The 26,989-nt window shown below is 33.5% G+C and overlaps 3 protein-coding genes across 4 annotated transcripts; all 3 read right to left on the bottom strand.

Moving 5' to 3' along the window:
• Positions 1-5,621: 5,621 nt before the first annotated feature.
• On the bottom strand, positions 5,622-6,561 carry LOC115977829 (disease resistance response protein 206-like). Its single transcript, XM_031099855.1, has one exon. It carries the CDS (start codon positions 6,464-6,466, stop codon positions 5,909-5,911), a length of 558 nt encoding a protein of 185 aa, XP_030955715.1. The 5' UTR covers positions 6,467-6,561; the 3' UTR covers positions 5,622-5,908.
• An 11,148-nt stretch (positions 6,562-17,709) lies between these two features.
• Positions 17,710-20,077, bottom strand: LOC115978397 (protein NEN4-like). 2 transcript variants are annotated; one of them, XM_031100418.1, is made up of 5 exons: positions 19,336-20,077; positions 18,898-18,944; positions 18,695-18,758; positions 18,231-18,407; positions 17,710-18,128 (listed from the first exon to the last, which is right to left on the bottom strand). In XM_031100418.1, exons 1-5 carry the CDS (start codon positions 19,855-19,857, stop codon positions 18,111-18,113), a joined length of 828 nt encoding a protein of 275 aa, XP_030956278.1. In that variant the 5' UTR covers positions 19,858-20,077; the 3' UTR covers positions 17,710-18,110. The 2 variants fall into 2 exon arrangements, with proteins under 2 accessions (XP_030956278.1, XP_030956277.1); XM_031100417.1 differs by having other exon boundaries at positions 17,710-18,030.
• A 712-nt stretch (positions 20,078-20,789) lies between these two features.
• LOC115975363 (bifunctional aspartate aminotransferase and glutamate/aspartate-prephenate aminotransferase-like) lies at positions 20,790-26,441 on the bottom strand. Its single transcript, XM_031096117.1, has 10 exons — positions 26,171-26,441; positions 25,818-26,061; positions 25,649-25,742; positions 25,444-25,547; positions 23,629-23,877; positions 23,422-23,535; positions 23,126-23,209; positions 21,720-21,890; positions 21,469-21,582; positions 20,790-21,223 (listed from the first exon to the last, which is right to left on the bottom strand). The coding sequence occupies exons 1-10, from the start codon at positions 26,284-26,286 to the stop codon at positions 21,083-21,085; spliced, it is 1,431 nt and encodes a 476-aa protein (XP_030951977.1). The 5' UTR covers positions 26,287-26,441; the 3' UTR covers positions 20,790-21,082.
• Between the last annotated feature and the right edge of the window lie 548 nt (positions 26,442-26,989).

The following is a 26,989-nucleotide window of genomic DNA, read 5'->3' as shown; positions in this document are numbered from 1 at the left end:
AATGGAGACTGAGACAGAAGCTGAAGGATAACCATCAAGTTCAAGAGGTCGTGGCCAAAGGAGCAGAGCTTCATCATCCTCTGCAGTACCTCCAGATGCATTTTAGATCATCCTTGAAAGGATTGATGGACTCCAAGACATCCAGAATGAGCAATCTGACAAGTTGGCTACTATCCAAGAGCAGATGAACCTACTTTCAGCAAAGTTTGACAGTTTTACCACCCAGCAGTAGCCCTTTGGCCATTCCGGTCAAGAAGGGGGAGAATTTTGGAGAAGAAGAAGGGGTAGCTCTTAAGGGGGAGCAAAAACTTCTTTTAAGCATTTTACTTCATGTTATCTATGGGTTTTGGGTGTTATGTTTTGGATAATTTTTTATTATGGGTTTACTAAGTACTATGTTAAATACCTTGGTTAAATACTTGGTTTAAACTCATGGATATGTTTTGGTTAAAGCTTTTGAAGCATTTTGGTTTTTATATATATAAGATGATATTCAACATTTTGTTTTTGTACCCATGCTTTGTAGCTTAGTACTTGTTGTTAAATGTTATGCATTTTCTTTAAGTACATCACTCTTGTGCCCTTGTTGGATTTTATATCCTTAATACAATTTCCTTGTGTTGTTGTATCGGTTGAGTGTTGGACATGCAAATGATACTTTGCATTCAGCTTATTAGCTTGCATGTTCGGATGTTCATTCCTAGTGTGAATGAGCATTGTGGTCACTATTTATAGTGATTTTTTTTTTGTCATGTCATACTTTATTGCTTTAATCTATATTGCTTGATTGCAATGTGCTTGCTCCATATGCATTACAAGTTTTCTGCATACAATGATCATATTGTGTTGTTGTTTTTCAGGAGATACTTATTCTTATAGTTCAAGAGCTTCACAGATTCTAGAGTTAGGTGTGAGTAAATTTTGTTCAATTGTTCCCAACTCACATGTTAAGTCTAGAGTTTATTTTAGGGTTTTGTCACAGAATAGCCAAAGGGGGAGATTGTAAGGTTGAATTTAATCAACCATCTTGTTGGCTTTATTCCATGCCAAATTTGCTTACAATTTAGCATTTAGAAACCCTATATTTAGGTGGAAATCATGTAAGGGTAATGTGCGAGAGAGTGTGAATAAAAGCTTAAGAGTGTGCACTCAGCAAGGTCTCGGGACTGGCTCGCAACTGGCAAGTCGCCAAAGTTAGCACACGTGTGAAGCATGCAGAGGAGCTGAAGAGTCATGCCAGTTGGAGTACTACAGGATAAAACTTCCAGTCTGGCTAGGCAATTAGCTCACGACTTAGACTCACGACTCAGTCAAGTTGTGAGGTCAAGTCACCAGACCACTCTGTTTGGGAAAAACTGACCTTTCGCATTCTAAACACACACCAATATAAATACCCCTTATACCTACGTATTGTAGAGAGCTTCTAGAGAGAATTTTAAGAGAGAAACCCTAGAGAAAAACAAAATTGACTCATTCACAATCTTCATCCTTTGATTTTCTAAATTCCTCTACTATCACCTTCTCCATTGATACATCCTTGAGAGGTACATTTAGCCAAAACCTTTTCTCACCATACCCATATCTGTGAGGAGGTTATTTGGAGCTTGGGAAACAGTTAGGAAGGGACCAATTGATATTGGTTGATGCTATGGGTTATAGCGAGATCCGGTAAGCTAGAGAAGACAAAGGTTTAGCATAACCTCGTTAGAGCAAGAAGCTTGGAGGGCTTAGGTACACTGGGTAGATTAGGGTTGGAGGGTCTTTTGTTGTTCATGTATCCCAACTTCATTCTCTAGTGGATTATTGACCGCTTGGAGGGCGGCAGAGAGGTTTTACGCCAAGGGTTTCGGTTTCCTCTTCGATAACACATTGCTGTGTTGTCTTTGTGTTTGCATCTCTCTTCCCTTAATCTTTGCCATTTAATTTCTATTGTGGTTGTGATTTTATTTGGTTTAGATTCTTTTATCAATTTTGTTTTAATTTATTTTCATATTCCGCACATATATTGTTTGATAATAAGCTTGAATTGGTAATGTATAATTTGAGGGTCTAAACGTTCAAGGTGTTTTACACACTATTTGAACATTCAGCCATTAAAGGCTTTTCAGTTACGTTAGCCTGCAGAATAGATTCACATTTCCGAAATTTGCAAAATCGAGCAATATGCCCACTCTTGCCACAAACAAAACAAGATTTATTAAATTGATCTTGTGAAGGGGGTCCTTGGTTCTTATTGTAATTTTTATTCGGGTTTCCCCTGCCTTGAGGTCTATTATTATTTTTGAAAACTCTCTTTTTAAGCTTCAATTGACAATTTCTAGGAAAATGATTTTTGGGCATATTATTATTGGTTGAAATAAGGTTTACCTTTGTGGTGGAATTACCATTGCTCTCTTTTGTCATGAGTGCATCTTGTCTTCTGGCCTTCTCTTTCACATGGATGCGTGTGATCAAAGTCTCCAAGGATGTCTCCTTTTGTTTGTGCCGCAAAGGATTTTGGAACTCCCTCTAAGATTGTGGTAGTTTATCAACTATGCCAACTACCACCAGATTATCTCCATTCTTTATGCCTTCGAATCTCAATTTTACCATGATCATTTGGAAGTCTTGTGCTTGATCCACCATTGATTTTCCATCCACCATTTGGTAAAGAAAAAATCTACTAGTGGCATACTTTTTTGCACCAGCCTCCTCGGTATCATACTTGCTTTGTAAAACTTTCCAAATTTTCTTGGTAGAATTATAAGTTGTATCATAATAATCATAAAAATGATCGGTAAGATAGTTCAAAAGATAAGAACAACAATTGTATTCATCTTTTGTATTCTTATCTATTTTTTCTTGATGGAGATAAAATTCTTTCTCACTCATCTCATCTGTAGAAACCTTTAAAGGATTCTTGTCAGTAAGGATGTAGCCAACTTTGAGAAGACTCAAGTAGAAGAGAACCTTTCCTTTCTACCTCTTGAAGTGGGCTCCCTTAAAGCGAAAGGGCTTGTTAAAATCTCCAACAGTCTCATTTGGTTTCTCTTGTGTAGGTTTCATGTTGTGAATCTCCTTAAATTATTAATGCAAACACAAAAAAATGGAAATAACACAAAGAGAAGCTGAATAATACTTTTGAATATTATTAATTTGAAAAGAAAGAAAAAATACATTATACTATTTGGACTGAGGTATGACACTTGCTCTCTTTAAGGAGATTCAAGCCTTTGGTTGGCTAAACTTTGTAACCGGTGTAAACATTCTCTAACTTGTCTCCCCTAGGATATAGCAGCCCAACAAATGTTGTATAGCTAGAACAACCTTTGCACAAAGTGTTTAAGCCCAAAACTCCACCAGAAAGAACACCATTCTTTGCCCAAAACCTCTTTATTTTTTAGTGTATAAGAATGCTTGCAATTGCTGGATTTTTTGGTGTGTTAATGCTATTATATTACAGTAACTTGGATGGGTTTGAATGAGTCTATTTATAGGCTCAATGGGCTTCACGAAATTATTTCCCAAATTAATCTGATTAATTAGGTCCATCATCTGATGTAGTGGGTGTTACAAGATTAATTGTTGGACATAAAACTGATGGACTAGAGTAACACAATTTAGATGGATTACATAAGGAATTTCTGAAAAATAAATAGGCCCAACAACTAATCCATTAAGTGGGTGAATGACTTTTCATTTTTCCATAATAAAAAATCCATTTACTCACTAATGAATATAGAAATAATTCTGAATGTATCTAGCTAAATATTTGGTTCAATACATATCAGCCCATTAATCACCACAATTAAAAGCAATAAAAGAGTCTCTCTCCTTTTCAATGTGGGATCAAACATTTCACTAATTCCTTATCTTCCATATTAACTCCCATAACATCATATTTATATTGTCATATAAATCCATATCAACTAATTAATATTAAAATGCTCCGATAAAATTTAATTTTAAATTTCAACCATTATATCAAAAAATTAAAAGTTAAAAATCTGAAAAAACTTAACTGACACAAAAATAGATATTAATTAAGAGGGAATCTTTTAACTCTAGGTTTGTTCACAATCTACCTTTGTGTATAAATTTTTTTTGACTGTTGCATGATGCCAAATGCCCTCTGACAGATGCACAGAATCCAGATTTTAAATATTCAGAAGTGATCTGGTTCCTCAGCATTCAGATTCTTCATATTTATAATTTGTACTTTTCAAACCCTAAAATTTTCCCTCCTTTTTGCTATGAATAACTATTTTTTCCCATTGGAACCGCAACACAAGACCGTCATTGGTCATCTGATTGGCAATAATCTTGTTCATTTGTTTAGATAATTTTTGAGACGGTAATATGGATTCACATAGTTGTATGTGTGTTGTATGCTTGGAAGTGTGTATATATATGAACTGACCAAAATTATGAATCTCTCTTCCCCTCTCTCTACCTCTTTCCGTTCCAAATATTTTAGAGGAAATTACCTAAGTAGGGGCGGCTCCACGTTGAGTCCAGAATAGTCGCAGGGCCAGCCTAACTTGGAAACTAATTATTATTTTATATAAATATTAAATAATTTATGACTTTTTATCTTTAAAATAAAATTTTAACCACCTTAAGTTTTTTTAGGTCCAACATAATTAAATTTTGGACAAAATTTACCAACAAACTTGGGTGTAGACTAAGACTACAACTTCACTCAATTTTTTTATTAGACGTAAATTTTGACAAATCCACCATTGAATTAGATTTTTTTTTTCTTATATTCTCCATACTTGCAAAATTTTAAGAATATCAAAGATTAATAGTTATGTCATTAATCAAATATTTAAATTTTGCGTTTTTGTAGTCTAAAATTATACATAAGAAATATAAAGATTGAATAGTAAATAATATCTAATTGACATAAAATTTGACATGTGTTTTAAAGAACATAAAGAACACTCAACGATTAGATTTTCAAAATATATAACCATGTTAATTTGTTTAGTGAGAGTTGTAGCCTAAGTTTGTAGCCATTTTTTTTTTTTTTTTTTAATTTTAGTCCCATGCTTAACAGTATATTAGGTCCTTACCAAAAAAAAAAAAAAAAAAAAAAAAAAAAACCCAAGAAATTTTTTTGGCTAAATTTCAAAACTCACCCTATAAGTTTCACTACCTTTCATTTCAGCCCTCTAAATTTGCCATTATCATTTAAGTCCTCTAAATTTCAAAACACCCCAATTTAGATTTCCGATATCTTATCATCCACTCTTGTTATTAAATTACCAAAATTGCGTTGTTTTGCACTTAATTAAAATTTTAATTTTAATTTTATAATTTATTTCCTAAAAATCATTAATTAAAAAAAATCAAGAAATTAAAAAGAAAAAAACTACTTAGGTAAACCCACCCCCAAACTATTCTGGAGCCGCCACTTGACCAAAGAGAGGGAATAAAAAGGAAAAATTCGTAGCACATGCATTATGGTGCTGTTATGTACGGGCGGCCTACTATTATACACCAAACTTTTTATTACCATCCTCTAGCTTCTGATGCTAAGACAGCATTATTTAATTTGGCTATTATTTTCTTGTCGGTTACACGACCAAACTTGAGCAAACTTAACCAAAGGAAGCAAACTGCCACAAGAATTGTGGTTCAGTACAACTACGTTTTTTATTTATCTCAAAAAGTTATAGATAGAACAAAGATGGCATTTTACAATCCAAAATAATAATAATAATAAAAATGCTTTTCCTCATAAAATAGCATTATTTCTGTTTTCACTCTTTTGGCTAGAAGAGATCGGATGGAGAAAACTATATGAAGAAACACAATCTAGCTGGGTACATCATACTAGCAAGGTTTGGAAAAGTCAAAGATACATTTGAGTGGATCATAAGAGGACACAATCAATTTTTTTGGCCTCTAAGTCAAAAAGGGATTACCAGCATTCATAGAACTTGATGTCGACGCGGAGCCTGAAATATACTTCTCCTTCAAATGCATCAGTCATTATAGTTGCAATTCCACGGTGCATGAAAAAATCTCCAGTCCCACCCACGATTGATATGTCCCTAGACTTCACCATGATTGGATCAGCTCCAGAGAAATTTATAGTACCTTGGTGGTCTGTGCTATTAAGAACAAATGTGAAGCCTAACCAAGAAGTGAAGGTGTTTTTTGTATCGTAAATGTAAAGGCCTTGTGCCCTGCCAACGGGTTTCGAGTGGAGATTGTTGTCAAGGGTAATGGGATCGTCAAAAACTGCTATGTTCCCAAAATGGAATTGGCCTGCTAAGATGGTTAAGTTAGCTCCATCAGGAGCTGCTACAATGGCAGATGTTGCATTACCAGCATTTTTGCCATTGTAAATGATGTCATGAAAGTATAAGACTAAATGCTTGCATGGTTTATACTGTTTCTTGCTCGGGAATGCAAAGGCTGAAGATAAAGCAAGTAACATGAGGAAATAAAAAACAATGGAGCATCTTGCTTCCATTTGTTTTTCTTTCTGAAAAGTATTCAGAAGGAAAAGGGGGAATTCTAAGTGTAGATGAATGAGGAGCTTCTGCAGGTAATGCTTGAATTTGCTGTATCCTTTGTGTCCTTATATAAGGAGTGAAGGTCCATTTGGTTGGGGTGATTTTGGAGGATGGAAAATAGAGAGGAGATAAGGGGGCAAAATGGTAAAATACCATTTATTTTCGAAAATTTCATCAAAATAACACTGTTTTAAAATTATCTAATAAAATACCACTCTTTTGACATTTGATACGGATCAAGTTCCGTATATAACTTGATGTCCATGTAAACAAAAATGAAACTAACACTTAATTTTTTCTCATCATCTCTACAGTAATATATGTTAGAAGATGGCTTAATTTTTTCTCAAGCCTTAATTGCATATCTGTCTTTTTGTATGCAATTTCAACACAACTTGATTCTTGTAACGTGCCGACATTGAATAGCTGGCTTGAAATATCAAGCCTAGCCATTAAATGCCTACCGACTCATTTGTAGGAACAGGCTTGCTGACATTGACCTTGCATGTACAATGTCGCTGGAAATTAGATGTTGAACGGTTGAAGTTTGTGAACCTTTGCTTTATTTATTTATTTTGCTGAGAGTGAACATTTATATATATATGCCTTTGTGTGAAGCAGGGGCAGTGCCATCTTAAGCCCAGGGTGGTCGCAGCTTGCTGACGTTGACCTTGCATGTACAATGTCGCTGGAAATTAGATGTTGAACGGTTGAAGTTTGTGAACCTTCGCTTTATTTATTTATTTTGCTGAGAGTGAACATTTATATATATATATGCCTTTGTGTGAAGCAGGGGCGGTACCATCTTAAGCCCAGGGTGGTCCTGCGACCACCCTGAACTGAATTTTTTTTTTTTTTTTTTTTTTTTTTTTTGTATATAATAATTTAAAATTTTTATTTGTCTATCCTTCAAAAAATATTTTGGGAACACCCTCAGTTTTTTTTTTTATGCCAATAAAATTAAATTTTGCTTCATAATTTGTTCTATATTCAATAGATGAATGATTGCTTGATTGTGTACATTGAAAGAGATATAATTTGTAACATTAATAATGAGACTATCATGCAACAATTTTAAAATATGAAAACTTGTAGAAGACAATTGTAAACTTTATATATTTACGTGTTTTTTTTTTTTTTTTTTATAATTGGTGTCAATATATGAATTTCTCTTCATATTAGATTGTATAATTTATGTTTCTTAAGGAACACCCTGAAAAAAATCCCTAGAGCCGCCACTAGACTGTGAAGATTGTCAAGCCGGCTCAACAACTTTAGTTCTTAGACGAAAATTATAAGTGGGATATTTTTATATTTAAATATTAATCAAATAATATATATTAAATTTTTTTTATTTGAAATCTTTTTTTTTTTTTTTTTAACTTTTTGAGATGCAAAATAATTAATTAAGTTTTTGATTTAAATTTTTATAACATTTTTTTTTTCAATTGATAATATAGCTGTAACACTCCATTATTTTGATACCAAGTTAATTCTGTTGGGGAGATAAGCACCTTGGGGAGCTTCATTGAGTAATTAATATAACATATTGAGACACACTTTAACCCAAAAGGCCTAAGCCTAATGGGTATGTACTCAATTATGTTATATTAACCACTCATTCTTCTCATCTTTATTCAATGTGGGACTTCACTCACACGTGTAACCCAGCAATCTCCCCCTCACGTGTGAGTCTCTGCCTCTCTGTGGGCTTCAAGACCTCTCTATGGGCCATGAACAAGTCCTACTTACTCCCCCTTGCCTAATGGGCTTTTCACTTCATCAATGCATCATCCATGAGTCTCTCGTACGCCATCCATGGGAACCACGTGTCAACCCCGCACGCACATCCATGGGAACCCCGCACGTCCATGTCCATGGGAACCTTGCATCACACCATTATTTAGCACCATTAGCAATATTCATTTGTTTGGCTCTTTTTTTTTTTTCTTCTTCTCCAGGATCTTTATGTGTGGGCTATTTAGGCTTTCTCTGTCCCCGTTGGATAGGGACCATGAACACCTCACCACCTTCGCCGCACACCACCATGGGCTCTGATACCACTTGTCGGGGAGATAAACACCTTGGGGAGCTTCCTTGAGTAATTAATATAATATATAGAGACACACTTTAACCCAAAAGGCCTAAACCCCAATGGGTATGTGCTCAATTATGTTATATTAACCACTCATTTTTCTCATCTTTATTCAATGTGGGACTTCACTCACACGTGTAACCCAACAAATTCTTATATGTAAATTAAAAAGGAAGCCTATATTTAAATGGATTTAATTGATTTGGGCTTAAGATATTAAAAATAAGATAAATATTATGGTATATGAAGCTCAAGTGAGGTGGCATAAGTAAATATATGAGCCTTGATAAGCTTTTAAAAACTCTAGCCTTTTACCTCTTAAGTTACACATGTATATACATAAGAAGGTTCCTTTTGTTTCAACTGCAATACATGATTAAGATTTTCTTTTCTTCTATGCAGTTGTGCGTGGAAACTTGCAGGCATGATTTTCTCATGCTCTAAATTTAAGAAGTTTGAATATTCAATAACTAGCCATTGTCATGAACCTAGACTATCATTATATTAATAGAAAAAGGGCTTCTATAATTGTTATTATATGAGATTAGGAATGGTCAATATAGTTGTATGTCAGGAAAGGGTACTTCACTCTCTTTGAAATTGTACCTAATTTATTAGGACCTTATCAATTCAAGTTTGTCACCATGTGAAAGGGAAAAGGTTGCTTTATGGTTGATATTTATCTTCTTATTGTCCTTCTAGTGATGTGTATTCAGCTCTAAATTATTGTAAAAGGCAGCAATGCTTTTCAAGCCTAGAATATCTTGTTAGCCGCTATAACATAGGAATAAGAAATTATATATTATTTAAGTTAGCCAATTTGCCATCCACGCATTGCCATTGTTCAGAAAATTGACTAGCAATATCTTATGTTTTGTGGCATCAAGGGATTTATGGTAGTAGATATAGGCGGACACTATAATTAGAATAGTTGTGACAATTTTGGAAACCTGATTGACAAGTTTAGGCATCAAATTGGACATTTCAATGCTCCCATTTATCAATTTAATAACTGCAATCCCAAGTAGTGATGGCCACAAATTCAATAGCCAAGCCCACTGACAAAGCTGAAATGTATTTTAAAGAAACTAGAAACCTCCGTAGGCCTTAATGATGATAGGTTAAACTATTTAAATGTGAAAACTGATTTTAGGTGGGAAATTGTGTGTTGATGGACATATTTTTGGTGTTGCTAGGTTCTAATTCTACTAATTTATTGTGATTCAAGGGAGGTTGGTTTCATATTTTTGCAACTAAGAGGTAAGTGGTGTTTACTAATTTTTGGGGGTTTTCTCAAAACAGTGTTGATTATTAAACTATTTTATATCAAAGAAATATGTTGATATTCTATATATAAATTGAGATTTTATAAATGTTTGATGTGCACATTGACTATTCGTTTTATGAAAAACTTGTGGGATAACCTAAATTTATTTAAACTTGTATGTGTGAATATATCTTTATATTTTTAAGAATTATGAATGAATTTTTTTTTGAGCATATTGAATATGTTTTGAAAATCTATGGCAAGTCGTGATTAAAAGCTCAGTATTGTATTTAGTCCTTAGTAAGGGACAATCATACTGCAACAAGTTTTTAGCAAGGAATGGTCCCAGAAAAGTGGACAGTGCACATTTGATAGCTACTTAGCAAGGGAGTATACTATTGAGGATCTAAAAAGGAAGCTCCTTGGTAAGGGAGTGCACCTTTAGGTTCCAAAAGAGCCAACCTTAAGAAAGGAGATGAAAAGGAGGTTCCAGTCCCAAAAAGGGGACAACACAACCCTGTCAACGGGGCGTAAACGTTGACCATGAGAAAAGCTTAGGAAATTGTTTATATGATGCTATGGATATATATGTTATGATGGCTCACAATATAAAGATATTTTTTTTATATGAAATATTTGATGATAAAATATTGATGAGTTACAGGTTATGAATTTGTTGTAAGAATTATTTATTGAAAGGTTTGTTCCCATACCCTAATGTAAGTAAATTCCACTTATTGAGTTATCTCACCCACCTTTATTTCCTCTTACAGATACATTAGAGGAATTATTGGAGTAGAGATTCCTAGAAGACAATGGTTACAAATTATTTTGTGGAACTGAGGATTTTATTATTATTTTTATGGTATTAAACATTGTACCAGAGAATTATTTGAGGATGTTTTGTCTTTGGTAGATTAGAGCTCTGACATTTGTGATGAGAATTTAGATTGCGAGTTACTTTTATTTAATATTTTTTTATGGATTATTTAGATTGAATAGACTTTTATTACTTATGATTTTGGGGCGTTACAATAGCTAATTCACTTAATCTTTCTTGTAACATAGTAGACCTTAAATAAGATTTTATTAATTTTAGTTTTGAAAAACTAAGTGTCTAACCTACTCCTATGACTAAGTGTAAAAGCAAAAAATGTGTCCTATCATAGCAGAAAAGGGTCCAATTAAGAGAGGGGCAGAATTTTGTATTAATATTTTCCCAGCCTGTCCTTTGACTAAAAACCAGGGCCGGCTTGTGAAGTGAAATAAGAGGGGGGTAGAAAAGGGTCTTATCATAGAAAAACGTGTCCCATCAATCAATTGTGTAGTGAAATAAACTAAAAAATATATAATTTAAGTTAAATAAATATAAAACTTATCATCTCTATTTTTGGAAAGATAAAGAGGAGAAGAAGATTACCTTTGGCTCTGGTATGCTTCCCCTTTTCAATTTTGAATTTGCTGTGAATCGAAGAGAATCACCAAAGAAAAATTTCAAGCTAGACTGAGTTTATGGAAAAAGATCAAGAATCAAGATGAAGATGAACAAAAGAAAGTTAAGAATATAGATGAAAAGGCAGAGAGATAGAGAGATGAGAGATTTTTCTTTTGTTTTTGAAATTTATAATATCTATTTTAGCATATTTCAAGACAATTAAGTTGTATTATTAATGAATTTGTCTGGTATTAATTTTGATTTTAGCATATTTCAAGAATGAGTTAATAAATTTGTCTCCTAAAATTTAATTTTGTTAGCTGAAGTTTGACTATTTTTGTTTTTTCCTTTTTTAGTCTTCTGCATTTTAGGATACAATGGGACCTTTTTTAATGCATTTTATTGACTAATAAAAGTGCTTAATTTTTTTTAATTAAAATATATAGATAAATATATTATATGTATATTTTTTTTTTTTACAAGTGAGGGCCTTCTTTTATTTGGGGCTTTAGGCGATTGTATCATTTGTATCACGTATTGAGCCGGCCTGAGATTGTATAAGAAAGAGAGCAAGAGAAAAACAGTTTCTTTTGTTGTTAATGTACTATGCAAATTTTCCTTGATTTCCACAATAAATTAGTTTCAATTTTCTTGGCCCTACTTTTATTGTATCATTTTTTTTTCTAGCTTTCTGACTCGTACTCTTGTCTCATGGATAGTGGCGAAGCTAAAAACTTTTCCTAAGGAGCCAAACTAAAAATAACAAAATCCTTAATTTTAAAATAAAAAATATATTTATGACCAAAAACATCTTTATTTCATAAATTAACTTTCATAATTCTAAGGATGTAATATTTATTTCTTTAGTTGTGTATCTTTGACTTTGTCTGAGCCTTTCTAAGAATTTATCATCTAAAGTTTCAATAATTTGATTATGAGTGGAGCTGTAGAAAAAAAAAAAAGAAAAAAAAAAGAAAGAAAAGATAAATTTACGTAAAAGTCACTACAACAAAAAATGTTTATTACAACGAAAAAAAATTGTTGCATTCACTTTTGAGTCATTGTAATAGTTTATGTAAAGTGTTGTAATAAAATTTGAGGTAATAGATTTGTGCTAAAAAAAATTTGTTGTAATAAATTAACTTTGAATATTTTAATAACAATTTTCATGTAATAATATATTTGCTGTTGCAGTAAACAATTTACTACATTGAATATATTATATTAATAGGCTATTATTTCATGAATTTTATTGCAATAGATTGCAAATAATTGACAAAAATAATTTAGGTCAAGTTATTGCGATGATATATTTATTGTAATAGATAATTGTTTTTTATTTTTCATTACAATATATTGTAAAATAATTGGTATTAGATTATTGTTATAATATATTTGTTGCAAATTCATGTTTGTCATTGCAATAAATAGTAAAATAATTGATATTTAGTAATTGTGATGATATATTTGTTACAATAAGTTGTCACTTTGAAATTTCTATTGTACTAGATTGCAAAATAATTGGTATCAAGTTTTTACAATGATTTTTTCAATTTAAGTTATTGGAAAAAAATTTCTTAATGCAATTTAGTATTAAAGCCTCTATTGAACTGAAAATTATAAATTATTGTAACTAATTATAATGTCTTATAATTTATCACTTTTAAGTTATTATTGCAACAACTTTTAATTTGTAAATATGATATTATGTCTAATACTACTATGTGTATGTTTGGATTGCACTAAAAACAACAGACGGGCGCGTTTGCGTTTTTTTGTGTGGGTCCTGTGCACTATTTACAAGACCTGCAAGTATAGATTTTAGCAAATTTTTGTTTAAAACTGGGTCCCATGGCACTATTCACATATTTAAAAATTATTTTGTTATAGTATTTTTTATTTTCAGCAATAAGCAGTATCCAAATAAACTCTATATCAATTTTGTTATATTAACACTTGATGTAATGCCTTATTTTGATGTAGTGAGTGATTACTCAACAAATTATGGCAAAAGTTAGAGCTTCTCCAACAACTTATCTAAATTTTTGTACCGTTTGGACAATGAACAGTGACATTTAGATTTTACTTACCTACTTTTTCAAATACACTTTCCAATAGATTTTCTATCATTTTCTCCATCTCATTTAAATATTATTTTTTCATTAATTCTTTAATTCTTTATTCTTTTTTTAATCATCATTTATTCTTCATATGTTCATTCCCAACAACTATATTTTTCAATGAGAAGTGTTATATTCACAACATTTTTTCGCAATACTTTCACAAGAATCACAACAAAATATTATGTGGAAAGTTGTTACTAGTTTTAATTTAAACCCATCACTGATTTTTTTTTTTTTTTTTTTTTACTCACCAATATTAGTTAATAACAATTTGTTATTTAAGATTTATTTTGAAAATATTATGGTAGCATTTTTTAATTATCATTTCTTATTCTTTATATTATATTTTCTTTCAATTTCATCCATACGTTTTTTTTTTCCCTTCCACCACACACATATACCCACTCTAGCTCCCTTCTTTTTCTTTTTCTACTTGATTCCAAATCACTTTCTCTAGCTCTCTCTCTCTCTCTCTCTCTCTCTCTCTCTCTCTCTCTCTCCCCTTTTTCTTTTTCTACTTGATTCTAGAACATTCTCTAGCTCTCTATGTGATGAGAAACAAAGAAAGAACAAGCGAGAGATATCTTGCTTGCTCCATCGTTGATTGAAGGACATAGGCGGGTGCAGAATCTTGCTTGCTCCACCATTGCTAGCTGTCTGTCTTTTTTTTTTTTTTGTAGCCGTTGTAAATGTTTGTAGCCGTTGTGAGAGGAGAGAGAAAGAATTGTTTTTTATTGAGTTGTATGATTTTTTTAAATAGAAAAATTCATTTGAAATTGTTATAGTGTTTTCTATATTTAGAGAAGCACTGTAGCAACTTCAAAAAAATTTTGGAAAAGTTTTACATTTGAAGAATATGTTGGAGCTGATTTTTGAAGTTTGTTCTCCAAAAAATAGATTTAGCTAATCTATTGGAGATGCTTTTGTACTAGTAGAAGAGCTGAATTTAAATATTGGATAAATAAAGCAAATTACAAATCACTATTATCAAAACTAATTGATAAATATAAAATAATATAATAAACAGTAAGTTTAAAGATTACAACTTGCAAGCTGTAAACCACATATCTTATAAACGGTTATGGAATAGCTCCAAAAAAAAAAAAAGATAACAGTAACAACACATTCTAAGTCCCCTGACACATAAAGGAATAGAAAAAATGGAAAAACAAAGTTGTCAAAAGACTCACAACGCTAATATGCAAGTTGTACAGTTATCAAAATATTACAGTGTTTTAGTCTTTCTTTTGTTTTGGTTTGTCATTGACATACCCATACGGCCATACCTAGACAAGTCGCAAAAGAAATTTGTAATCTCAAACACGAATAGATAGAGGCATAGAGCTAGAGGGAGATAGTACTACTTCATTCTGATAAGCCAACACCAGTGATGGAGTGGAGCATGAGAGAGTTGTGGAGTTGTCAAGCGAGTCCTTGGAGAATGGAGGCTGCGTAAGGGTGTTTTTGTTTTTGTTTCCCTAATCAATTTGAATTTTTTTTTTAGTAAAAATTGAGATATTTTTAATTTGGGAACTTGTTAAAGATGTTTTTGCTATTAGCCTATTAGAATTTGGAGGAGTTTTGGGATAATGAAAGGGCCAAATGTTTTATTTTATTTTTTGTATTAATTTTGTTCGGGCTTTTTTTTGAAGCAGTACTAAAATTTGAGGGAGACCCAAACAAATTTCAAAAGAGAGATTAACAAAACTAGTTGTAATCTTTTATTTTTTTTCCTTAAAATCCTAGGGGGCCGGTGGGTATATTTACAACATATTTACAGTTATTATATGATTTTTTCCACCAGTGCTCACAGAAGTAGCATCTGCAAGTAATCTTGTCTCACAGAGTCTTCTGCTTTTGGGTTTAGTTGCAGTGGAACGCGATATTATTGAGTTCCACTTTATTTTAAAAAAAAGTTTTGCAAAGAACTCAATACTAGCAGAGTTTCCACATGGCATTTTTATTCATAAAAGCCACATTAATGCCTGCCACCATGGCAAAACACATATGAAACTCGATATTGGTAATATTAAGTTTTAAACAGAACTCGATTTTCATAATATCAAGTTCCAAAAAAGTGTTATTTTGCTAGATAGTTTGGTAATAATATTATTTTACTGAATATTTAATTGAAAATAAGTAATATTTTACCATTTTGCCTAGAAATAGGAGAGAAGATGGAATGATAAGTGTTTGGTTAGGGGAGAGGGCTGATTTTGGTTTCTTCCCAGCGCACATTTTGAGAGGTTTTGTTTTCTTTTGGGGAGAATGTGGGCTTTGATGGAAAATTACCCATGTCCCTTTCCTTCCACATTGGTTTTTATTTTTTATGTTATAGCGGCATGAGAGTCAATTGATACAAACTTCATTTTCTATTCTCTCATTTTTCTTCTCAATCAAACAAAAGAGTTTTTCATTCTTTTTTTTTTTTCACCCCAACCAAACACCCATAACATCCTTAGACTAATTGGCCCTAAAACAAATATGATTAGCACAGTGTAATTTAACTTTTTTAGGATCATAAGGTGAAACTCATTGTTAAGGTCTTCCAATTTTCTCTCTTTAGGGTCGAACATAATTATAGAAAAATAGATTTTGGTTGCGTAACAAAAATGAGTTTACAATTTTGCAAGCATTTTTTTTTTTTTTAACACAATTGCATTTTTAAAATCACAAAAATTGTGTTTTGAAATAGTAGGAGCCCGCTAGCTTTTTCCCAATCTTGCAATTAGAACCCAAAATCACATTACCACACCGCACCTTCTTTACGTTCACAATAGCTAACTAAGGTTTTTGCTCAATTCTCAAATTATCAAACAAAAACCCAAACCATTATCAAACAAATACATTTACCCCATATATATATATATATATTAATAGCCAAAACTTAGAGAAAATCCAATAAAATTTTAGTTGGATTCTCAATTTTGCACCACATGTCCCATTTAATTTCAAATTTTGTACCAAGTGAATTATTAAGTGTAAAAATCGAAGAGTCCAAATCTAATTCGATTCTAAATTGGATTTTAATTGGAGTCTAATTTTCCACCATGTGTTCATCTAAGTTTTTAATTTTTGTGGCAAGTGAATTATTGAGTGCAAAAACCAAAGTCTAAAACAAGTTAAATTGTAAATCACATATATAATGAGAAATTATTACATATTTTAGAAATGTACAGTTTAAAAAAAGTCAAGCTAATACCATGTATAATTTGAACATATTCTATAATAATAAAAAAAAAAAAGTATAATTTGAACCATATAATTGTGATTGTTTTTAATTATACCCATGTATATACACGGTGTTACATACTAGTTTAAAGTAATGGGCTAATCATATAGACAATTGGGCTTAAATTTTATAATTAGCATAAAATTGACATTAATAGTAAAATTTGAGGTCTAAATATCTTGAGAGTGCAACTCTTATAATAAAATGAAAATAATCCAATTCAGCGTAAATTGGGTGATATGCTTCCACCAAAAAAATTATTGGGAAAATAATATCAATTGGACAAGGAAATGAGTTAAATTGTTTTGTAATGCTCCATGTGAAGAGAGTCATACGTAAACTTTTCAGTGGTGGCCGGTGGAGTGGAGATAAAGAAGGGAAATGGGTGAGAGCTTGAGACAATCGGCGGTGTCGACAATTAGCGTCAAGGAGAGTAAGAGAGCTTGAGATGTGAGAGTGAGAGAGGTTGAGAGTAAAAGCTTGATCTGATCGATCAGAGTGTTTGGTTTTTTATTATTATTATTTATTCTCAGCCTATAGCAGTCGTTTTGAACCACCACAATAGATAAATTCCTTTTTTTTGGTCAGGCCTATTGCGGCGGCTCCAACCGCCACTATAGGTAGTCTATTTTTTTTAAAAAAATCAAGTGAACCTATAGCTGCGCTTCTAAACGCTTAGAAACACGGCTATAGACTTAACTTATAGGCGCGTTTTATAAACATGGCTATAGGTCATCTTTTTTAAAATGAAAATTTTTTTATTCAGTTGGACCTATAGCCACGTTTTCTAATCGCAACAATAGGGCCTATCACAAAAAATGCGGCTAAAGACACAAAAATGTGGCTATAGGTCAGCAATTGAAGCTGCATTTCTAAAAAACGCAGCTATAAATTAGCTATAGCTGCGTTTTTTTTTTTTTTGTAAACGTAGCTAAAAAAAAGCGCTTATGACCCCCTTTTTTATAGTGAATGACAAGTTAGTAACATATATACAATGAATTTAATTAAAGTAAATGATTAAAAAAAAAACATATATACAAGTGGCTTCCAGATAAGAACCGCCTTGAAAAAAGAATGACCTAATTAATCAATTAAATTAAGGATAAACAAATTGATTGGTGTTCTTGTAGTGCATCTTTTTGATGATTTCAGCGTCCTCACTTGTGCATTCCAACAGGGACGAGCTCTCTTTAATGTACTTCACTTCGTCATCCTCCATTGCATGAAACGTGTAGAGTCTCCATTTCAATTGAAAAATGAACACCTTGAACATGAGCTAGCTTTTTTTTTCTTCCACCGTTGAAAGTTACGTGAACTCCGTTGTTTCAAATAAGAAACAAAGTCGGATGGACATGCATGCCTTGATCATCTGATTCAACGTAGCAGCGTGTGAGAATGCTTGAGTAAGCTGTTAATGGTTTGTTTTCCTTGAGCTTTACACAATAGATTTCATACTCTCTCTGTCACCTGTTTTCAGTTGTGACATTCATTTTGTCACTGTAAGTGTCATTTTACATATGATTAACCATGCATGCACAATATATAACAAGAGAAAAGTGAAATTAAAACCTTTCGCAAACTTCCTCTTGTATAGGGAACTGATTTCTGATATCCAATAGAACTAATTTGGGGAGATTTCTGGCTAGCTTCTTCTCTGTATTGCAATTTTCCGTTTGTTCTACTTATTGTCATAATTGTTGGAGAGCCTTGCCACTTGCCGTTCAATACGTTTGGGAGACTTGATTCCTAATACCATAACACCACAATCAATACTATAAATTTTATTATCTACGTCTTATAACTAACTCATGTATCAATAAACACAAAATAGAAAAGTAGTTAAAAATCTTATTTATTATGTTGTTGATGTAATATTTATTAATCATGCACAATTATTAACACGTCAATTTGTAAATATTTTATAGTAAAATTAATAGCTTCAACATTTTTATATGTGATCTTAGTGTATATTGTTGCATGAATTGAATTGAAAGACTTTAAGATCAAGGCCAGTTTGGAAATCTAGTGCATACCAAGAATAGCACTGTTGCACAATGCTTGAGGACCTCCAAGTTCATTCGGACATCATCAAGGCTCCTGTTTAACATAGTTAAAGTTAAAACCGTCGTTATGAATTCATTTAAATAAAGGACTAAGCATTATTATTTCTATCAAGGAAAAAAAAATAGACTGAGCATTATTTTAAGTATACAAACAAGACAAATTATTTCCATACCTGTGCTTTTGCTGCCCAAGCCCAAAGTATGTAGCCAACGATGCCATCTAACAAAAAGAGACGAGGGATCAAGATTGTTCTGATTGTATGAGAAATTACAGTAATAATAAGTACAAAAACCCCCCATGTAATCTAGATTCAATAAAGAAAGCACATAGTTGCATAAAGACCTAAGAACACCATTAATTTGACCTATCATGGATTAGACAGTTGCATTAAATTCATTAAATGTCACAAAAACTTGTTGCAAAACCTCATGTACAACAATAATTATATCATGATCAAATATATACATCTTCCTTCTCATAGCGTGCAGCTATGGGGCACACACTATGGGAGAGAACATGCATGTATATGAAGCATGAGATATATACCTTCTCAATGTACAGTCATATGCTATGTACGTACTTCATCAAAAAATATATGCTATGTACATACCTTCATATTGCCAGATCTTCTGCCAAACTTTTCAGTTAAGACCCCTAAAGAATCAATCATTCCAACAGGTTCTGGTGCAGGCCTACCAATATCAGCAAAGGCCTCTTTAATACGAATGCAATCGAATCTTTGAATGTTGTGGCCTGCCCACACCCTACCATTCAAAATGCTGAATATCTTGTCAGCAACTTGTTCAAAGCTTGGTGCATTCGCAACAGCTGCCCTTGTTATCCCATCACATCGACTTGACTTCAAAGAAACCACAGACAAATCTTTGGGCCTTATCAGCGTGCTATAGCTCTCTAGTTCAACAAGTTTCTGGGGACAAACCACAATTGCACCAAACTCCAATACCCAGAAACGTTGCCCAGCTCTATTGGGCACATTTGTTTCCAAGTCAAAGAACACAATCTCTATCATGCCTTCTTTTCCTGAGTTATAAGCCTCCATTTCAAAGTCTCTTATCGGTATTACCTGTCTTTTCCGTTTCAGGCTTTTGTGCAGGTTCAATGTCATCACCATGATTGTCTTAAATGGATGAAGTAAGAAGAAGAAAAGAGAAAAGTGCAGATAGAAGAAGAGAATTCTTGCTGAGATTGATTTTCTTGTAGTTCAAGTCAAATGTATGTTTAGGCTTTGAATGAAGGGGTCCTTAGCTTCTTGAGGATGTTCTATTTAAAGGTATTCCAGGTAGATTGGAATATTATTACAACGAACACGGACTACCTTTCCTCGTTCTCTTGCTCTTCTATTGCTTTTGAGTTCGAAAGGGGAAACTCTTGGACGAAACCTTTGGGAAAAGTTCAACTTTCTCAATCCATTAAGTTATTAATTATGAAGATGTTGTAACGTTTTAAGCAAAGTCTTCTAGGCAAGAATATTGCCTACCATCTTAACCTGAATATGTTTACCACCAAAAGAAGGCACCACGGAACTGTAAAACATATTTACCCACGTAATTTCAGATCCTAGTAACATAACTTTTTACACAAGCAAGTGATAGTATTGTAAATATTGAAAACCATGGTCTTTTTTTTAGGGCGCAGCGCAACGACGTGAATGTTTTCGTCACAATCAGACCGAGAGAAATTGTCAACACGAAAGTAGCTTCTAATTTCTGCATATTGGTATCTGGAGAACCCAAAAGAGATGGTTCTAAAATTGTCCAGTCAATTTAGTTAGCCTTTAAACATAGATTTAATCTAATCTTAATCCCAAACAAGAGTGAAGTTCCTTGATAGATAGCTCCACTTTCATACAACAAACTTGAATAGACAGTCGAACCCAATGATCCTTATGGAAATGACAGCTACACTTAAAATGAGTTCGGCTTTACCCAGTTTGTTGGTTTTAGCATTAAAAAATTTTGTATATGCTAAAACCCGACATTACAAGTGTTGGCTTTCTCTTATTCGGTACGGAAGTAAACGACACAAGGAAATGCCGATTGCCAATGATGGAAATGCCACACAACCTGAATTATTCAATTGCTCTTCAGTTGCACATACTATAAACATTTGATACATCACTGAAAACGTCATGCAAAGCCAATGTCCAAGTTTATCCTCGTTTGCACTTTTACCATCAAATACAAACTCCAGCAGGGGAAAACAAGGCAAATGAACCGCAAGATGACCAACGTGTCATCCTTTTTCCCAAACTAATTATTGCAATAAACATTTTGGAAGCTAAGAAAGGAACAACGAAATCATAATATTTTGCCTTAGTAGTAGAGTAATTATCTACATCAAACAGGGACAGCTCGCCTGAGAAGGAGAAGTGCTTTCTTAATTCTCTCCACAGCTGCCTGAAGGGTTGTGAGGGACGCTGCATAAGAAATACGGATGCAGCTGTCATCCCCAAATGCATCCCCTGGGACTAGCGCAACCTGTCAGTAACAGCCATTAACCAATTAGGAAGAATGAACTGCTCCACACACATTTTACTCCCTATGGACTTCATATAGAGTGAAAAAGTAGTTTCTTACAAAATTGGCATTAAAGAAATCACTCAGAGATTTTTAATTTATTGGCATGAAAAAAAATCCATCCCTTCTCAATTAATCTAAGAGAAGCACTAAAATTAAATTTTTGAGAAAAGATATTTTATGAAACAGCATTCAATTAAGCATACCTGACCCTCATCCAGCAAATATCGGCAGAGGGACTCTGAATTCTCAATTTTACCAAATCCTTCAGCCTCAGTTCCATAGTAAGAGCTGAAATCGATGAAGAGATAGAAAGCTCCCTACAAGTGAAAAATGTGGTGATGATGATGATCAGGAGGGGAAGAAAGAGCATTGAAAAGGGGCAAGAACAATTATCTGACAGAAAAGTGCATCAGTTGTCCAAAAGCAGGAGCAAATTGATAATTAAAGTTGGTACCTTGGGTTCTGATATCTTAACACCTTCCAATTCTCCAAAGCTTTTAACCAAGAAATCCCGCCGCTCCCTGAATGCTTTTACCATGATAGAAACAGCTTCCCCACCAGCATATCCCAGTCCTAGCGCAGCAACTCCTGCTTTCTGTGCTATACTACTAGCACCTGAAGTGAACTGGAATAAAGGAAACTAGAATCAGCTGGAGTTCAAAATGTATTTTATAAGGAAAAGGGCATCTTGAAATGTTGAATTACCTACTTCCATTATAGATCAAATCCAACTATTTTTACTATTTACTTTTATAATTTTTATAAAAATTAACCAGCTGATCAAAACAATCATTATTTGAACTATATGAAGTTGGCAACCCTGATCCCTCATTTCTGCTTGCATCTTTAGCAGTTTCAACTCCAACAAAATACCTCTTAGAGTATCAACTTTTCCTCTTTTGAACAAGTTTATATGATCTTACTATACATTCCTCATTCTGCTTCATGGTTCTCGTAGAGTGTTTGTCCCCATCACAGGCATATCAGATTATACCCCTCCAATATTACTTCCAATTCAGCCTCAGCATTCAAATTGTGTGCATAGCATTCTCAAATTTACCCTACTTACAGTGGCTTATGGGAAAAAAAGAGGCGATATAAGTTATATTTAACAACTCCAGGTCAAAGGTATCATTAAATTTGTAAATGCTAGAAGCAACTTCAGTTTACATACATAATGCAAATTTCAAGGTCCTTATCACTTTGCTTATAAATGTTACAAGCTCCTCTCAGAATTTGTTATATTTAAATACTAACATATAGCTGCAATTAAGAACTATATTACACATCCACAAGTGATGGACTAGGAACAGACTTTGAATTAACAAACTAGAGTAGACTCAAATCAGATCTCTTTCAATAACCCAATACTGAACTAAAGAATACATAAGTTAACAACTCACTCATAATTTGCATAATAATTTACTTGTTCATATCTTGAAACCAGTCACAAAAACTATGATGTGACATACATTGAAAGTGTTTTGTCGAAACAGCTTAAGATCAACAAGTCTGCACCAAGCAATCCTTAATACCCAGCCTACAGTAACTGTTGCCATAATTTATGATAGTAACATGGATCAAACTATCAAAATAATCCACCTAGTCAACTGGAGATTGGGATCATATCTGGCCTAGAATATTCAAAGTTAGAGACAACGGTGGAGAACAGGATAAAAGAATTCTGAAAATCCAAAATTGGGTATGGAAGCAAAACATATCTAGTATATTGTCGCCACAAGCATTACAAGTAAAGTGATCTGTCTAAAGTGATTCATTAGGGAAAAGTAGAATAGAAATCAAAAGAATGCATCATACATAGAGCTTAGTTGGTAGATTGATGCAGATTATTAAAAATACCTGACTCTGGATTTTTCCGCATGCCGACACAAAGTGTTTTGGACCAGCAAGATAACCAAGTCTCCAACCAGTCATCGCAAAGGCCTATACAGTCCCACAATCTAAATGTTAATTCTCAGAGTGAGGCCTACCACTTTATGCATATTGACAATGATCCGGCTGGCCCTTTTATTTGAAGTAAAACAAAAAAAAAAAATTACAAATATGGAGGAGCTATTTGATAGAAGAGAAAGAATGCATGACATATGAAATTAATGAACAGAAACTAGTATGAAAATTCAGAGGTATTGACTTGCCTTAGAAAATCCATTGACTGTCAAAGTCCTCTCCCACATGCCTGGCAAAGAAGCGAAGCTTGTGTGAGTTGCTGGAGCATAAATTATGTGTTCATAAATTTCATCAGACAACACCTGAACAGAGAAAGCCATAGAAAATTCAAGAGTGACATATTTGCAACATTAAACTGATTCAAGTGCATCTTATTAGGTTCAGGAGTATTGTACCAGAAGCCGGGGATGCTTTGCTACGACTTGAGCAATCTCTTCCAGCAATCTCTTGGGATAAACAGATCCTGTTGGGTTGGATGGAGAACAAAGAATAAGCAGTCTTGACTTTTCGGTCAGTTTGGATTCAAGGACCTTTGGATCCAAAAGAAAATTTTCGGAGATGTGCGTTGGAAGAATCACAGGTTTTGCATCAGCCAGCCTTGCCATTTCTGGGTAACTCACCCAAAATGGAGCTGGAATTATAACCTGAAAAATTATTGCCATTAGGTAAATGCATGCAATCTTCAGATGCAAAAGGTATTTTACTGTTCCAATAATCACCAGCACCTTTACATTAGAACTGTGGATCTTCAACATGTATAGACACAGAAAACACCAACAACCTCATAGCTTCCTAAGGATGTGGAAGAGGATAAAAATAATCCAAGTAATCACCCACAGAAACTGTAACACAACACTCTAAACAGCTAGGCATGTTGAAAAAGGGGACATTGTTCAGCAATCAATCCATGAAATCTGTTACAGAACAGCCTAAACAAGCTATTTCCTACTTTAACATATTTAACATAGCATGGATGAGAATAGAGCTATGTAGATTTAGGAGAATTAAGAATTTGATAGAGTTATCTACAATACAACAAAAAAAGGTCCTTACCCCCCCCCCCCCCTCCTTCTCTTGCTACAACTCCACTAAATTTCTTTTCTTTTGATATGCTTAGTGAAACCAGATCGTCATCTTCTAAACTCAAGTTTTTAGTCATTGTGCTCTTGCTCAGAAATTACCCTTTTAACATTACCCTCCTCGTATTTAACACTCCTTTGGCTTTTGTTCCTTGTTCAATCCTCCTCAATGACCAATTCATTCCTTTTACCTCCTCATTCTCATTGCAACTAACCGGTACAACATCTTTACCTTTATTGGCATAATCAGTATACCCACTTCACCTATACCTATGCCATTTTCCTTCTGAACAGATTCTTTATATGATCAATGGCCCTCCAATGAGCTTTAGCAAAAACAGCAATTCATCCATCACAAGAATGACTGAAGCGTGAGGTCATGGTTCAAAACCATCAAGTCCATGTTAAACTTATGAATGAAAAAAAAAACCAATGACTCTCAACCAACCCCCCTCCCTTTTTTCTGCACATGCGTAAGACCAAAATTTTGGTTCCCCAATACTTAAAATCTCTGGCAAAAAGCTGGCAGCGTGAGGCTATCCACTTTTGAGCAAGTGAGAGGAAGTTTAGTGAGTTCATTTGGTTATAAAGTAGAGGAAGTCCACTTACACTGCATTCTTTCTTCTTTTATTTTTTATTTTTAAATGAGAAAGGGGCCGAACTGGAAGTTGAAATGGTTGCTTAGTAGAGGGAAAAAAATTGCATTTAGCATTTTTCTTTGACTAGATGAACATAGTGTATGCGTATTCATCATCAACTACAAAGGATGAAGTATCTTTTTAACTAGTAATTTGATCTAATTCAAGTATTAGGTAATAAGTGATAGAGATATTATGGCCCAAAAGGCTCAAACTCATTGTAAACCCATATACTTGTATAGCAAGTGAAACAATCATAATCCTACTTCGGTAACACACAATTCTACGTACTAAACATGTAACTGCTCAAAGATCTTTCTACTGTGGCCATTAATTCTGCTTTCTTTTGTCTCACTCACTGACAATCCCAACACTTATGATAAGTACTAAGTTATTGTATAGTAAAACCGATAACAATCAAACAGCTAACAATATTTATACAAAACTAACAATGTAAAACACAAAAATTAATTAAGTTAAGATCCACAGCCACCTCATCTCCGGGAGAACAAACTGCCATGACTGCTTGTACAATACTCTGCTTGGCTCCATTGCTAACCAAAATCTGATCGGGCGTGTATGAGATCCCATTCTCCTCTGCAAAACACAAAATTCAATTCAATTCAACCAACCCTCACAATTAATTCGCATGATCTCATACTTTAACAGACTCCGCGAATACAAAATTAGTAACTAACCCTTGAGTTTATTACAAATGGCTTGGCGGATTTCTATAGTCCCCGCATTGGGAGTGTACCTCGTGTATCCTTCACGAATCGCATTTTTCCCAGCCTACACAACACTCAATTCATATAATTCATGTATAAAAATAAAAAATTTATAAAGAGTAAGAAATTGTTTGTTTACCTCAGCAATAGGAGCAGGAGTATCGAAATCGGGTTCACCAGCAGCTAAGCGAATAACGGGGACACCAGCTTGTACGAGAGCTGTGGCCTGGTCGGTTATGGCCACCGTTTTGGAAGGCTTGACCGAATTTACTCTTGGGCTAAGAGAGATATCTACTTCCATTGCTTTTACTACTAACTCTGTTGTTCTTCTACTTTTATTCGGTTGTTTTATTACTACTTGTCTTGTCAAGAATTTCAATGACCTATTGAAACCAAAAAAATAGAAGGCACAAAATGAAAATCGGAGAAGAAAGGAAATGAGTTGTTATCGGTTGAAAAAAGTTAAATAAATGTAGTAAGGTAAAAACATACTTGAGAGGAAATGATATGGATCTGAGACCCGAATCCAAACCCGAATCAGATGACGGGGATCTGAGGCTTAGACGAGCAGTGGTGGTGGATGAAGAAGTTTGGAGTGAATTAGCCATTTGTTGGATTCGATTCTAACTGCTAAACACCCAAAAGATACAAATATCTTTTGCTGGGATTTTTTATTTTTGAAAAGAGAGGGAGCTTAGTGGCTAGTGTTTCAGTTTGGTGGGGAATAGTAGGAGGTGGGTTTGGTGGGAAAAGGGGTTGGTGAACTTTGAAGGCTTTTTCAAGGTGGAAGGTGGCGTTGCAATGCAACCATCTCAACCGTCCTTGTCAGCTAGGGTCCCGCCAAAATGGTGGGACTGGGTCAGCCTAACATAAGAGCATTAGCTCTTTTAAAACACTTTACGGGGGCCTTTTTTTTTTTTTTTTTTTTTTTTTTTTTTTTTTTTTTTTTTTTTTTTCACAGGAGTGCTTGTCCCACACCGGTTAATTAGGTATGTGCGTGTGAGTTTATAACTTACTTACGAAATATTTGGTTCATCGTAATATTACATTACGTCATAATATTACGTTACTATAATTTTACATTAATTTAATCTCAATACAAAAATACTACATTACAATATTTGAGAATGTGATGAGATTAAGATAATGTAATATATTTTGTAATTTTAAATTATGGTAAGTTAGAAAAAATAAAATAAACTAAAAATCTTAATGTCACATCATCGTAATGTGTATCACATCAAGGACATATCACAGTGAACCAAACGCTCTCTTAACATTAATCCCAAGGAATTGGTTTAATGGTTCCTA

This window comes from Quercus lobata, chromosome 2 (assembly GCF_001633185.2).
Source record: "Quercus lobata isolate SW786 chromosome 2, ValleyOak3.0 Primary Assembly, whole genome shotgun sequence".
Taxonomy (NCBI): Eukaryota; Viridiplantae; Streptophyta; class Magnoliopsida; order Fagales; family Fagaceae; genus Quercus; species Quercus lobata.
This window is presented reverse-complemented; position numbering and strand designations above follow the sequence as displayed.

What these genes read in the sequence shown, in the direction of transcription:
- LOC115977829 (XM_031099855.1), bottom strand. Translation starts at nt 6,466, where the DNA reads ATGGAAGCAAGATGCTCCATTGTTTTTTATTTCCTCATGTTACTTGCT.
- LOC115978397 (XM_031100417.1), bottom strand. Translation starts at nt 19,857, where the DNA reads ATGGTGATGACATTGAACCTGCACAAAAGCCTGAAACGGAAAAGACAG. An exon ending in GAAGATCTGGCAATATGAAG is followed by an intron (nt 18,945 to 19,335) that starts GTATGTACATAG and finishes TCTTTTTGTTAG; the next exon opens with ATGGCATCGTTGGCTACATA. An exon ending in CTTGGGCAGCAAAAGCACAG is followed by an intron (nt 18,759 to 18,897) that starts GTATGGAAATAA and finishes TATGTTAAACAG; the next exon opens with GAGCCTTGATGATGTCCGAA.
- LOC115975363 (XM_031096117.1), bottom strand. Translation starts at nt 26,286, where the DNA reads ATGGCTAATTCACTCCAAACTTCTTCATCCACCACCACTGCTCGTCTA. An exon ending in CAGTCAATGGATTTTCTAAG is followed by an intron (nt 23,210 to 23,421) that starts GCAAGTCAATAC and finishes GGGACTGTATAG; the next exon opens with GCCTTTGCGATGACTGGTTG. An exon ending in GCGGAAAAATCCAGAGTCAG is followed by an intron (nt 21,891 to 23,125) that starts GTATTTTTAATA and finishes CCTTTATTCCAG; the next exon opens with TTCACTTCAGGTGCTAGTAG.